General features: G+C 44.6%; 2 protein-coding genes across 3 annotated transcripts in view; both read left to right on the top strand.

The window, feature by feature from the left end:
• The first annotated feature begins 7,031 nt into the window (after nucleotides 1-7,031).
• Nucleotides 7,032-13,620, top strand: part of Gprasp3 (G protein-coupled receptor associated sorting protein family member 3) — a 48,643-nt gene continuing 42,054 nt past the window's right edge. Inside the window, exon 1 of one of the 2 annotated variants that reach the window (XM_085838018.1) lies at nucleotides 7,032-7,074. The gene's annotated coding sequence lies outside the window, so the exon portion shown is untranslated. Of the gene's footprint in view, nucleotides 7,075-9,445; nucleotides 9,542-13,620 lie in introns of those variants that run through there. The other variant, XM_029473486.2, reaches the window with a different exon arrangement.
• Gprasp2 (G protein-coupled receptor associated sorting protein 2) lies at nucleotides 9,537-12,615 on the top strand. Its single transcript, XM_029473485.2, has one exon. The coding sequence runs from the start codon at nucleotides 9,709-9,711 to the stop codon at nucleotides 12,187-12,189; it is 2,481 nt and encodes an 826-aa protein (XP_029329345.1). The 5' UTR covers nucleotides 9,537-9,708; the 3' UTR covers nucleotides 12,190-12,615.

Genomic DNA, 13,620 nt, shown 5'->3' with positions numbered 1-13,620 from the left:
TGTGCTCTGACCCTATCTATTCCCATTTTTTCCCTTCAACTCCCCTGAGGGACTCTCCACAAATCTCTTTCACATCATCTTCTTTATTTCATCCTATTATTGTATAGGTCTGGCTGCTTTGCTTGTATGGATATCTGTGGGTCACATATATGCCTGATGCCTGTGGAAACCAGAAAAGAGCATCTGGTCCCCTGGAGCAGGATTTAAAGATGGCTGTAAGTTACCATATGTGTGCTGGGACTTGAACTGAGTCCTCTGGAAGGAGAGCCAGTGCTTCTGAACTTCCTCTCTCCAGTCCTATGTTCTCTTCTTTTTCTTTTTCTTTGTTCTATTTTCTTTAATTATTATTGTTAGATATACATGTATAAATACAATCTGCTGAGCTAATTTAGTATTGCTCGTGTGTCTATGTTTTTAAGAATGACCACTTAGCTTAAATAATTAATTAGGGGGCTCATCTCTAGGGAGCAATCATTCTCTTTGTCAACAGTCATTAATTGCCTACAGTTCTTCATCTAGGATGGCACTTTGGTTCATTTCATTCATCCACATTGGCATGTCAGGTGACACTGTCACTGATCAGGTATTGCTTAGGCTACTATTTATTATTGAGATTTTATAGAAGCAAGCTATAGAAGACATAATCTCATAGCAAACTTCCTGATCTTCTGGCTCTTAGTCTTTCCAGACACTTTCCTGTAATGTTACCTGAATGTACATCCTCACATGTAGTAGTTGTGTTGTAGATGTATCAATGGGGCCTGGGCATCCCCACAGCCAGTTGTTCTTTGCATTTTGATCAGTTGTGCTTTTCTGTCTGTCTGCCAGTCTGCTGCAAAAAGGATTCTTTGATGATAGGTGAGAGTTATGCTTATCTGTATGTATAAATGTAATTATTAGAATTATTTAGATATTTTATATAGTATACATATATATGTAATATGTACTATTATATATATTATATATATATAAAATAGTAGTATGCTCCCCTGTAGGGTCTGTGACATCATCAGCCAAGGGTAATTGGTTAGATTTATAGTGCTAGTTCAGTACTTAAGTTCAATTAGACAGCTTTTGTTTTCATCCAAGGTACAATGTCACTTTAGGAATATCTTCCCATGCTGGTTATTGGTATTTATAGGTGTCATATTTGTGGAAGACTATTGAAGTTGTCCTTCTTTTGGCAGATTGCATATCTCCTTGTAATGCCAACAGCCTGTGGTGTTTGAGGGGAATCTCAAAGTCCCCTGACCAACAACTTTAGAGGAGGCTTTTCACACTTGGTAATGAAGTTTTTGTTAGATAGACTATGAGTCATTCCAGTGTGTTTATGTATAAATATACATTTATGTATGTTTTATGCATTTAGGTAAGCATGAAACATACACTTTTCCGTGGATTTTTCAAATATGCTTAGTGTTATGAGTCTCTCTTCTCTACTCTCCCTTTGTATTACTGAGGAAGAAACTGAAGCCTGGGGTCAGGTGAGTCTTAAAGTAAAGGAGACAAGCTGAAAGGAGATGAAGAGGTTATGTCTGGCCAGCCCATGCAGGAATAGGATAACCAGAAGGGAAGAGGAGGGGAGACAAAGCACTGGCATGCACAGAAAGAGAATAGAATAAAGCTGTTGTCTTGTCAATAGATGTTCATCACACATACTCCATGTCTCTAAATAAATTCACAACACGGGCTGGTGAGATGGCTCAGTGGGTAAGAGCACCCAACTGTTCTTCCGAAGGTCCAGAGTTCAAATCCCAGCAACCACATGGTGGCTCACAACCATCCGTAACGAGATCTGGCGCCCTCTTCTGGAGTGTCTGAAGACAGCTACAGTGTACTTACATATAATAAATAAATAAATAAATAAAAAAGAAAGAAAATAGTTAAAAAAAAAATTCACAACACATTGTCCAATAGATTTTTCAGTCTGGCAATGAAACTTGTCAGTTTTAGTAAAAAGCATTCCTCTGTAGACAACTATCATGACAAGATGCCAGTGCCCCCAACCCCAGAACTGGAAGAGGAATTGGCAGACATCATTTTCCAAATGCCTTTGAACTTGAAAAAGTACCAATGGTTTTAAGGAGAACAGTTAGGGAAACACACACATACACACACACACTCCATCAGATCTTTGATCCCCATCTCTCAAGTATTATTTATTCATCAATGAGATTATACTGTGCTGAAAAAGAAAAAAAAAGCACAGCAAGGAAGACAATTTACTTATTGTTTTAAAGATTTATTTTTTGTTTATGTGTGCACATGTCCTTGGAGGACTGAAGAGGGCGTCAGATTCCCAGGAGCTGAAGCTGGGTCACAAAGGTGGGTGCATGGATCCTCTAGAACACAATGTGCTTTTTACTACTGAGCCAGGTAAGACCATTTAAACATCAGAATTAAAGTGGTCTTTCTCTAATAAATAGCATTCAGACATCTCCAAATATATTATAAAAACCACCCTCAGACACTTTTCTTTTTTCTTTCATTTTAGTTGAAAATATAAAAAAAAAACAGAATATACTCTGATTATTATTTTCCCTCTCCCAACTCCTCCCATATCCTCCCAATTTCTCTGCTCACTCAAGTTCACTCCCTTTCTCTCTCATTAAGATACAAACAGGCATCTAAAAATAAGAGTAATAAAAATTGGAGAAATAAAAACAAACCAGAGTGAGATGAAGAAAAATCACAAGAAATATTTATAGACTCAGAACACACAGCAATACCATTAAAAGCATAAAAGCAGAAACCATAATATATATGCAAAAAACCTGCAAAGAAAAAAAACAAAAACAAAAACCCGAGAAAGGTTTATGAGGCAATGAACCTCCAAAAATGCCACTGGGGTAGGCAAGGGGCCTGCCCTTAAGTTTGGTTTGTGTATGATCAGTGAGACTCCATTGTAGAAACCGATTTTTCATTTGAGAGAAGTTACCAATTGGAGATAGCTTCTGTGTTCGGGATGTTGGCTTGTGTCCACTTCCTCTCTCAGCACTGGGACCCCACCAGTCTCAGACCCTTGCCAGCCCTGTGCATGCTGTCATAGTCTCTCTGACTTCGTGTTTATCAGTCCTGCTGTGTTTAGAAGGTCTTGCTATGTTTATAAGTCTTTCCTTGGTGTTCTCCATTCCCTCTTGCATTTACGATCTTTTTGTCTTATCTACTGAGGGGTTTCCTGAGCCCTAAGTGGAGGAATTTGACGGGTACATCCCATTTTGGACTGAGTGTTTTCAAGTCTCACTCTGTATATTGTCTGGCCATGGGTCTCTGTATTCATCCACGTCTGCTGCAGAAGGAAGATTATCCAACGATGACTGAGCAAGACACTGATTTATGAGTATAAGAGAATGCCATTAGGAATCATTTCATTTCTATATTCCTTTAGCAGTAGTATTTAGTTTATACTAGGTCCCTGATATAAGTAAGCCTCAGGTTCTTAGTCACCAAACAGTGTCACAGATAGATTCCATCTCATAAAATGGCCCTTAAATCCAATCAGATACTCACTGGTTATGATCAGGAGTTTTGTGCCACTGTCTTAATCAGGGTTTATATTCCTGAGCAAAAATAAGAAGCAAACTGGGGAGGAAAGGGTTTATTCAGTTTACATTTCCACATTGCTGTTCATCACCAAAGGAAGTCAGAACTGGAACTCAAGCAGGTCAGGAAGCAGGAGCTGATGCAGAGGCCATGGGGGGTGTTACTTACTGGCTTGCTTCCTCTGGCTTGCTCAGCCTGCTCTCTTAGAGAACCAAGACTACCAGCCCAGAGATGGCACTACCCACAAGGGGCCCTCCCACCCTTGATCCTTACAGCTGGATCTCACGGAGGCCTTTCCTCAAGGGAGGCTCCGTTCTCTGTGATAACTCCAGCCTGTGTCAAGTTGACACACAAAACAGCCAGTAAAATGCCACTAGCTAGTACATTGTGCAGACAGAACAGCATTGTAGACTGAAGGGTTTGTAGCTGGGTTGGTATATACCTTTCTCCTTTGGTAGCATGCTTTCCAATACCATGAGACACTAGTGAGTATGGGTGAAGGATTTATGTATGCACCAGTTTGACTTCTCGTGTTCAATGAGTTGTGTAAGTATCGTCTTCAGTTTGTGGAGACTGACACGAAGCTTTTACAACAGTCTTGATTGTTTGGGGGTACTTTTTTCTTAATGTATAAAACATGGAAATACAGAAAATTTCACAACGAAAATATGGTTCCCCTTCATATCAGTAATTGCAAGAAAAGTAACAGTCTCCCGGTCGAGCTCCAAGGACAGTCACAAAAAGTATTTTTTTTTCTTTAGCAAAAAGAGAGAAAAGAGGCAGTGTTGCTTAGAAATGACTGCAAAACAGAACTTCCTAGAGACTGAAACACTGTGAAAGACAGTGAGTATAGGACTTACCAGGATGGGAAAGGAGTTTGTTAATACTGCTATAACAAATTACAGTGCCTTCCTCAGTATCCACAGGAGAGTGCTTCTAGAATGGTCCTCAGACCAATGCCTGTGGGAACTCATCACTTTCATGAAACACAACAGCATTTTCATAGACCATATATACTTTCTTCAATATAACTTTGTCTCCTTTAGATTGCTTAAAATATTGAATGCAAGGGGCTAGAGAGATTGCTCAGCTATTGAGAGCATTTGCTACCCTTGAAGAAGACCTAAGTTTAATCCCAGCAACCAGATTTTGGCTCACAACCATCTGTAACTCCAGTAACAAGGTATCCCATGTCCTTCTGACCTCTGCAGTTACAAAGCAAGCCTGTGGTACACCAACGCACTTGCCTGCAAAACACAAATACAAATAAAATAATAAACTGTTCTTTCAAAAGGTTTAAGATGCTGACTACAGGGTACATTTTATGAGGCTCGTGGAACTCTATTGTTGGGAGCATGTTAGTAAGACAAGCTTTGCTCAATACAGGAACGTATTTTAGAAAAGTCTTTTCCCATCCAGGGTTCTTTGAACATATAGAGGTGAAACAGCGGCTAGACAGAGGCAACTGTATTACAAATGTAGTAGCATAAGATATAGTTATTGCCTGGTGGTGGTGGCGCACGCCTTTAATCCCAGCACTTGGGAGGTAGAGGCAGGCAGATTTCTGAGTTCGAGGCCAGCCTGGTCTACAAAGTGAGTGCCAGGACAGCCAGGGCTACACAGAGAAACCCTGTCTCGAAAAACAAAAACAAAAACAACAAAAAAGATATAGTTATTATTTTACAATTATGGAAGTTAGAAATTATTTTTAAAACTGATGCTAATGTAAAGGTCCCACGAGACTTCCTTTCCTTCTAAGATTACAAGGGAGAATCTTCATTGGTTTTCTTCCTGTGTTCTGGAGACAGGTTACATTCTATGGCTACTGTAGTCCTTACATCTTCAAAGCTAATAAGGGACTTTTCAGCTGCCCCCTCCCTACATGCTGTTTCCTTCAAACACAGGATTTATGCCACACCTATAATCTTTACAGTTATATTGGGTAGACTCATCTAGCAGAATTATGTGCTAGATCCCATTATTTGCAACTGGAGTTCCACCTGAAACCTCAATTCTCCTTGGCCGAATAATATATGTTCACATATCCTGAGTATGTGACTTGGGTTGTTGTTTTGCTGCAAACTAACTAGGTGTTTAAAGGAATTTCTACATGAGCAAGCCCGGCAGCTTTACTGTGTGCTTAAGGCCATTCCTGGTTTTCTCACAAAGCAAGCAAAGAGGATGAAGAGCAGAGTGAATTTTGTGGGTGGGGTAAAAGAAAAGACTCAAAATTAGCCAGGGGTGGTTGTGAGAGAAAAAAAATGCACAGAGGGTGGTTTCCCTGACAGTTACAGTGAATCGAGTTGTGGCTGATTTCCAAGCTAGTTGATCCTCCTGCATTTGCACCCTGCCAAATACAAGAGCTTGGACCTGACTGGCAAGAGATGAGTTCAGAGAACCATAGGCAAGGAAACTGAACAGGCCCAATATGGCTCCCAACACTAGGCTGTAGGTCTCTATGGCACCCTGTAAATACTGACAGGGAAAGGACAATTGTGGGGACAGACAATCAGTCAATAAGTAACCCAAGGGTATTGCTCCTTAGAATGACAACATCTCTCTCTCTCTCTCTCTCTCTCTCTCTCTCTCTCTCTCTCTCTCTCTCTTTCCACCCCTCTCTTCTTTCCTCCCTCCCTCCCTCCCTCCCTCCCTCCCTCCCTCCCTCCCTCCCTCCCTCCCTCCCTCCCTCTGTGCCTCTATCTCCCTTTTGAAAAGTGGACAGTGGTGGGGGATGTAATGAAAGCCCCCATGTCCTATCCTTTAGATTCAAAAATGCTCTCCTCTTCATGGTTGCATGAGCCAGTAAGAGAAAACATGGGAGAATCAACAGGAACCTACTGGCTGGCTGGCTGGCTGTTGCTAGGTCACCTGTCCCCTCTCAGGCTGCATTACTAACAGCCCCCCTCCCCTTCCATGGGCGACAGAAAAGGGGGGAAGTTGGGAGGGAGTACAGAGTGGGTGCTGTGATGGGTAGGCACTGTCCAGCCTCGTTCTGAAGTGCAAATCTAGGGGCCACTCAGTATCCCTCCGCTGCTCCCTCCTGCTCCCTAACTGCAGACCTTCTCCTCCCTATAGTCCCCCCCCTCCCCAAAACCCTCATAGACTTTAGATCTTAGCCATCCCACACACTGTTGTGGCGCCAAAACAAAAAAGTGGTGGTGGTCTCTGGTTAGGGTGAACAGGGGTCTGCAGACGCCCACCGGTGCAACCCACCCCTCCAAGAGGAGTGGGGCTGTCTGGCCCCGCCCACTCCGAGTCGGAACTACAGTGGGTCCGGGAGGGGGCGTAGAGCCCCGTGCGCCGTATCCCTCCGCCCCCTTCCCGACACCCTCGAGCAGAGCTGGCTTGCCGCATCCTGCGCAGCCCCTGCCTGTTTGGCGCAGAGGCGTGAGGACAGGACACATCTCTGCCATTCCACTCGCGCGCAAAGCGTTGAAAGCCCAGTGAGAGGATCTGCAGAGGATAGAGAACACCCAGGAACAGGAGACGGACGTGGGGGAGCCCAGGGACCTGGGCCGTGCGCCTGGCCAGGCAAGTGGGGGTGTGTCGAGGGCTCCGGGCGGTCGCGCACTGCAAACCACTGCCTGGCCCTGACAGTCCAGTGGAGGCAAAGGGGTCGCAGCTGCTCCCTGGAGTGTGCGCGGTGCCCGGAGACCCCAGACCGTGGTGGGGAGGAGGAAGCGGGAACTAAGGCAGGGCCGCAGGAGCAGGGGGCGGCTGAGGAGGCAAAGTCTGCGGGTTTTGGAGGGTGGCAGAGCCTACAACCTGACAGCCTCCCTCCAGGTGTCAGTCCGGGACCCACACAGGTTATGAGGTAGGTGACCACAGGAGAAATGGCGGTGGGGGTTTTGCGGGGGAGGAGGACAGCAAGCCTGGAGCCCATGGATGTGGGTGCAGGTGCAGGGGGCCAACTCAGCTGGTGGGTGGTGAGTCGCCTCAGCTATTAGGGCTCTGAACTGGTTCCTGAGAGGGGCCCTGGTACCCTGCATCCTGGGTGCTGTCACTCCCCACAGGCTTCTGATTGATGGAAAGTGACCTGTCTGCATGGTAGGTCTGGCATATTCTGACAGGCCACGGTGAGCATCTATAGACCAGAAGCTTGAGAAAAGAAGAAGAGAAAAAACAGCGCGGATTTCTGGAGGTGTGTAGTAATGGGGGTGGGCACCAGTGAGTGGAGATGCAAAAAGGGTGGGGGTGACTGGCCAGAACAGGTGGGATATCCATTAGTGTCTCCTAATCTCATTTCTCACAACCTTGTAGGTACCTTCCACACTGCCTTTCCCCTCCCTCCCAAATCTGGGGTCTGAAAAGATGGTTTGGGGATGATGACGGAGTCATAAATCCAAGGACCACTTCAGAACCTGGTTTCTAGAATGTGCTGCGCCCTTCCCCCAATTTTTGCTGCGCAAGGAAAGGAAATATGGCCACCTAGTGGCGGATCTTCAACATTGCAGAAGGGACTAATAAGGATGACATCAAGAAGGGGGTGTTACCTCAGGAGCCCTACAGACAGGCTAAATAGATCTAGAATGTTCCAGCAGTAGGACCCTAAATGCCGAAAGACACATGATCTGGTTCATATCCTTGGTGACATTCATAACAAGATCAGCTGCTACCATCATATGTTAAGTGCCATACATTTTCATCTTTGTCCACAGCCCTGCTTTAAGGTTGGTCAGTTCTTCAAGCAAGGAAAGAAGGCTTCAAGGCGACTGTCTCAAATCTCTGGAGATTGGTGAGACTCAGGGCAGTGCAGGAGCCAGCCACTGAGGAGGCAAATTCAGGTTGCTCTAACCCAAGAGGGTGCCTGATGCCTTTACTGTCCCCTTAATTTGCCCACAATTGCTGCCATCATTTCCTGATTGTCATACATTTTCATGTCTTTGTCCACAGCCCTGCTTTAAGGCTGGTCAGTTCTTCAAGCAAGGAAAGAAGGCTTCAAGGCGACTGTCTCAGATCTCTGGAGTTTGGTGAGACTCAGGGCAGTGCAGGAGCCAGCCACTGAGGAGGCAAATTCAGATTGCTCTAACCCAAGAGGGTGCCCGATGCCGTTATTGTCCCCTTAATTTGCCCACAGCTGCTGCCATCACTTCCTGTTTGTCATACATTCTCATGTCTTTGTCCACAGTCCTGCTTTAAGGCTGGTCAGTTCTTCAAGCAAGGAAAGAAGGCTTCAAGGCTACTGCCTCAGATCTTGGAGGTTGGTGAGACTCAGGGGCAGTGCAGTAGGCAGCCACTGAGGAGGCAAATTCAGATTCTAACCAAAGTCAGATCACTGCCCCCTTAATTTGCTCAATGGTGTGGCATCCTTTATTTCCTTTTAGGGATATTAAGAATATTGAGGTAGGTGTGAGTTAGACTATGACCCGCAGGAGAAGACCAGGGAACAGACTTTAGACAGAAGCAGGCATGATTTTGTTGTTGTTTGTTTGGGTTCAGGGATCTGTGCCCATCTTCCAAGCACTGAGACTCCATTTTGTTTTATGCACTTGTAGGACTCCCTGCAGTCAGTCAGTTGTTGATCTTTAACACCACTTGAACGCAGAGAAGAGGGGAGACCTGCACCACATCTGTGAAGGTGGGTATGGGAGAGGGTTCACTTTTAGGTGGGGTAGTCTCCATCACCCCAGAGTGACTACTGTGAGATTTAGGGATCCCCTCTCTGTCCATTCCTAGTGTGTGCACTTTCTCCTGGACTCTGTACCTGTTTCCCAGCAGGCAAAAGGAACACAGGGATTTTCTCATGGCTGAGCTCTTCCACTCAGCATCACGCACCAGTGTCTCTGTAAGTTTCTCCAAGAGGCAACAGAATTGGGTAGGCCTGATTTCCCTGTGCTTCTCTCTCCTAGGTCACCTGCCGTGGCTGCTTGGTGGTGCTGAGGTTGCTGCTGACCAGTGCAATCATCAGGTCTGCGCTCACCCAGGACCTGTCCATCGTCCTCCAGCTTGATTTCAGCTCTTCTGCAGTGTATCTGTGTTATTGACTGAGACTGCTTGGGTAGGAGTCTCATTGGTACTGGATTAGTTGGTCATTTACGCCTTGTTCCTCACTATATATCTTAAGTACTCAAAGGTCAGAGTGGGAAGGTACAATACTGTGACAGATCTGTCATTGAGACTGAGGCTTTGGTAGGCATTCTTAAATTGAGCCTTCTAACTTGTACCATGACTGGGGCAGAAGTTGAGACCGGTTCTCAGGCCAAGCCTGATAAGAAGCCTCAGGAAGAGGTCGCAGGTGGGGCTGAGAGAGAAAGTGAAGTCCCTCTGGTGGTCAGACCCAAAGTCAGGCCTCAGGCTCCAGCAACAAGTGGTGCTAGGCCCAAAACTGAAACTAAATCTTCCTCTCGGGCAAGGTCTAAAACGGAAACCCAGTCAGTGTCTGGAACAAGACACCGAATGAGTGGAGCAAGGCCGAGATCTGAGGCTCAAGTAATGTCTGGTGCCAGGCCTAAAACCGATGCCAGGGCAGTAGGTGGTGCTCGCCCTAAGACTGAGGCCAAGCCAATCCCAGGAGCAAGGCCTAAGGGTGATGCCCAGGCTTGGGCCCACAGTGAGTTTGGAGCCGAGGCAATGCCACGTGCTGAGAGAGCACACTTATCTAATTCTGTCACATGGCCACCAGTCAATGCTGGGTCTACAACTGTTACTAAATCTAAGAGTCTGTCTATGAATACAGAACTGGCCAGTATGGGTAGTGAAATCTTTTCTGGCACCCAGGGTCAGCCTGGAATCGAGCCCTGGTTTGGACCAAGAGAAGAGGCTAATATGGGTTCTTGGTGCTATCCCAGGCCCAGAGCCAGAGAGGAGACCTCTAATGAGTCGGCAGATGAAAACTCTACAGTGTCTTCTTTCTGGACTAGAGAGGAGACTAGTATCAGACCATGGCCCAGGGAAGAGATGAACACTAGGTCCAGGCACAGGGCTAAACATCAGGCTAATGCCAGGTCCAAGCCCAGATCCAAACAAGATGCCTATATTGATTCTTTGTCTGGGTCCGAGGATGAGGCCAGTAACCCATTCTGCTTTTGGGCTGGAGAAAATACTAATGACATGTTTAGGGCCAGAGGCAGGGATGAGGCGAATGCCAGACCCAAGATCAGGACAAAGAGAGAGGACTATTTTGAAGATGAAGATGAGTTCTATAAGGAGTCCTGGCTTTTGCCTGGGGAAGAGGGTAATAGATTTAGGCGCCGAGACAAGGAAGAGCCTAATAAGACCTTGAAAAATGAGAATCAAAAAGATGTTAAAAATGATGAAACAGTCAAACAAGAGTCCAGGCTTGAGGAGGAAGTCATTATTGGGTCCTGGTTCTGGGCAGAACAGGAAACTAATGTGGAGGCTGGAGCTTCAGCAATCTGTGAAGCTGAACCAGGGGCTGAAGAGGGAGCCATTGGTGGGTCGCTGTTCTGGACCGAAGAAAAGCCTAGTTTGGGGGCTGTGGCCAGAGATGAGGTCAGGCCTGAGTCTGAAGAAGAGGCAATATTTGGGTCCTGGTTTTGGGATAGGGATGAGGCCTGCTTTGACCCAAATCCTACTCCTGTGTACACAGCTAAGAGCAGGTACAGAGATCCAGAGGAGGATCTTAATTTAGCATCCAGGCCCAAAACTTGGGACGAGGTTACCATCGAATTCAAACCTCCTTGCCACGGGCTTGGGTTCCCTTCCCCAAGACCCTTTATCATTCCTGAAGGGGCTTCTGGAAATAGTGAGGAAAAAGCCAAGAATGCAGAGCTTGGCGCAGAGGGGGAAGAGCAGGACTCTGTGGTTCAGCGTGATCTTCCTGAACACGAGTTCCCATTTCAGTACGATCCCGCTTACCGCTCAGTCCGGGAAATTCGCGAGCATCTTAAGGCCAGGGAAAGTGCACAGCCAGAGAATTGGTCTTGCACCTGCATCCAGTGTGAGCTTAGAATTAGTTCTGCAGAATTTGAGGAGCTTCTTTTACTGATGGACCGAATTCGTGATCCTTTTATCCATGAGATAGCTAAGATTGCAATGGGCATGAGAACTGCTTCTCAGTTTACCCGGGATTTCATTCGTGATTCGGGTGTTGTCTCACTGATTGAAGCCTTGATGAATTATCCTTCCTCCCGAGTGAGGACTAATTTTTTGGAAAACATGGTTCACATGGCTCCCCCTTATCCAAATCTAAACATGATTGAGACATTTATTTGTCAAGTGTGTGAGGAGACACTTTCACATAGCGTGAATTCCCCTGAACAGCTAACTGGAATGAGGATGCTTAGGCACCTCACTATAACTACTGACTATCACGTACTCATTGCCAATTATGTGTCTGGGTTTCTTGCCTTATTAACCACAGGCGATGCAAGAACCAAGTTTCATGTTCTGAAAATGCTGTTGAACTTGTCTGACAATCCGATGGTGGCAAAAAAACTCTTCAGTGCCAAAGCTCTATCAATATTTGTGGGTCTCTTTAACATCGAGGAGACTAATGATAACATTCAGATTGTTATTAAAATGTTTCAGAACATCAGTAATATTGTAAAAAGTGGAGCGATGTCTTTACTTGATGATGATTTCAGTCTTGAGCCGCTTGTTTCTGCATTTCATGAATTTGAAGAGCTAGCTAAACAGCTGCAGATCCAAATAGACAATCAAAACGATCCCGAGGAGGGACAGTAAAGTTAGTGTGATTTAACCACCTGCCACTCATCAGCCTTATGTTCCCAAAGAGTCCCGAATAGTGCTTTGGTGTTCACAGTCTGTTTCTGTGTCGTAACTTATATTTTTAATGCTAATGTGAACTTGTCAAATCTCTTGTTGTGAGCTGGATCATTTGTGGATGCCAAAAATGAATATCAGAAGTGAAAACACACTTGTTGATATTTGTCTTACCGTCCAGATTGTGATATTTTTTAGTGTTGAGCTCCCAGTGAACCAAGTCATATGAGTAAGCTATCCTGCTATTTGTCATTTAAACATGTGGTTCTCTGCTTGAGTCTGTGTTTTCAATAAAGTTCGATGTTAAAGTTGGCATAAACGACCCTTCTTCACTTTAAAACTCAGGCGCAGGTACATTATACACACTCAAAAATAGAGGATTAGTATTAGAACAAACACATGCTTACTAGAAAATCCTATTTTAGGAAGGGAGATTATTGTGGGCTTTGGTACTCAAGAAATGTTTCAAGGAAGTTGGACCTAGATAAAGTAGTCACTGAGCTGTAAGCATTCCTGGAAATGAACCATGGGGATATGAAGAAAGGTGTGTGATAGGAAATATGTTCCAGTGGCATGAACGACATGAGCAGAGTGAGTGAGAGAACCTTAGAAAGTGATAGATAGAGCTGCAAAACCGGGACAAGGTGAGTTTGGAGTAACTGGCTAAGCCGCATTGCAGTTAGGTGTAGATTTTGTTTCAATACTACCTAAAGGGTGAATGAAAGAGACTCGAATTCTGTAGTTCTCAACCTGTGTGTCTCAACCCCATTGGCAAACCTCTATACCCCAAAAATACTTACATTGTGATTCATAATAGTAGCAAAATAACCTTTATGGAGGAGCAAAATAAATTTTGTGGTTGGGGGTCACTACAACAGGAGTAACTGTGAGCCCATTTAATTGGGCACTCACCCTTCTTAATGTTTTACCCCTTTATATACATATACACCCCTATATATATACACATGTATATATAGATTATATCTATGTATGTGTATGTATATACACACATATATGCACATACACACATGTATATGTATGCATATATATATACATACATATAAAGAATTTGGCATCATATTTGAAAAATTGGGTCTTAGCTTTAAAAATTTGTGTATAAATAAAAATGTGCAACTCATTGTGGCTGAAGCAGCTCTATACAGCCCTTATATGGATTAAAATATACAGTGTTAAATTCTTAGAGACAGATATTAAAGAAACACAAAATGTAACAAAATATACAAAAGGTAATATGCTTCCATCCAGTGCCTCTAGTTGTAGGTGGGTGTGTGTGTGTGTGGGGGGGGTGCCTATAAGCAATTAACATAAGGTGTTAAAAAGTTTAGAGGTAAAGTGATTTATAAAAGTTATAAATAAGTGACACTTTAGAAT

This window comes from Mus caroli, unplaced genomic scaffold, assembly GCF_978045245.1.
Source record: "Mus caroli unplaced genomic scaffold, Mus_caroli_1 scaffold_5, whole genome shotgun sequence".
NCBI lineage: Eukaryota > Metazoa > Chordata > Mammalia > Rodentia > Muridae > Mus > Mus caroli.
This window is presented reverse-complemented; position numbering and strand designations above follow the sequence as displayed.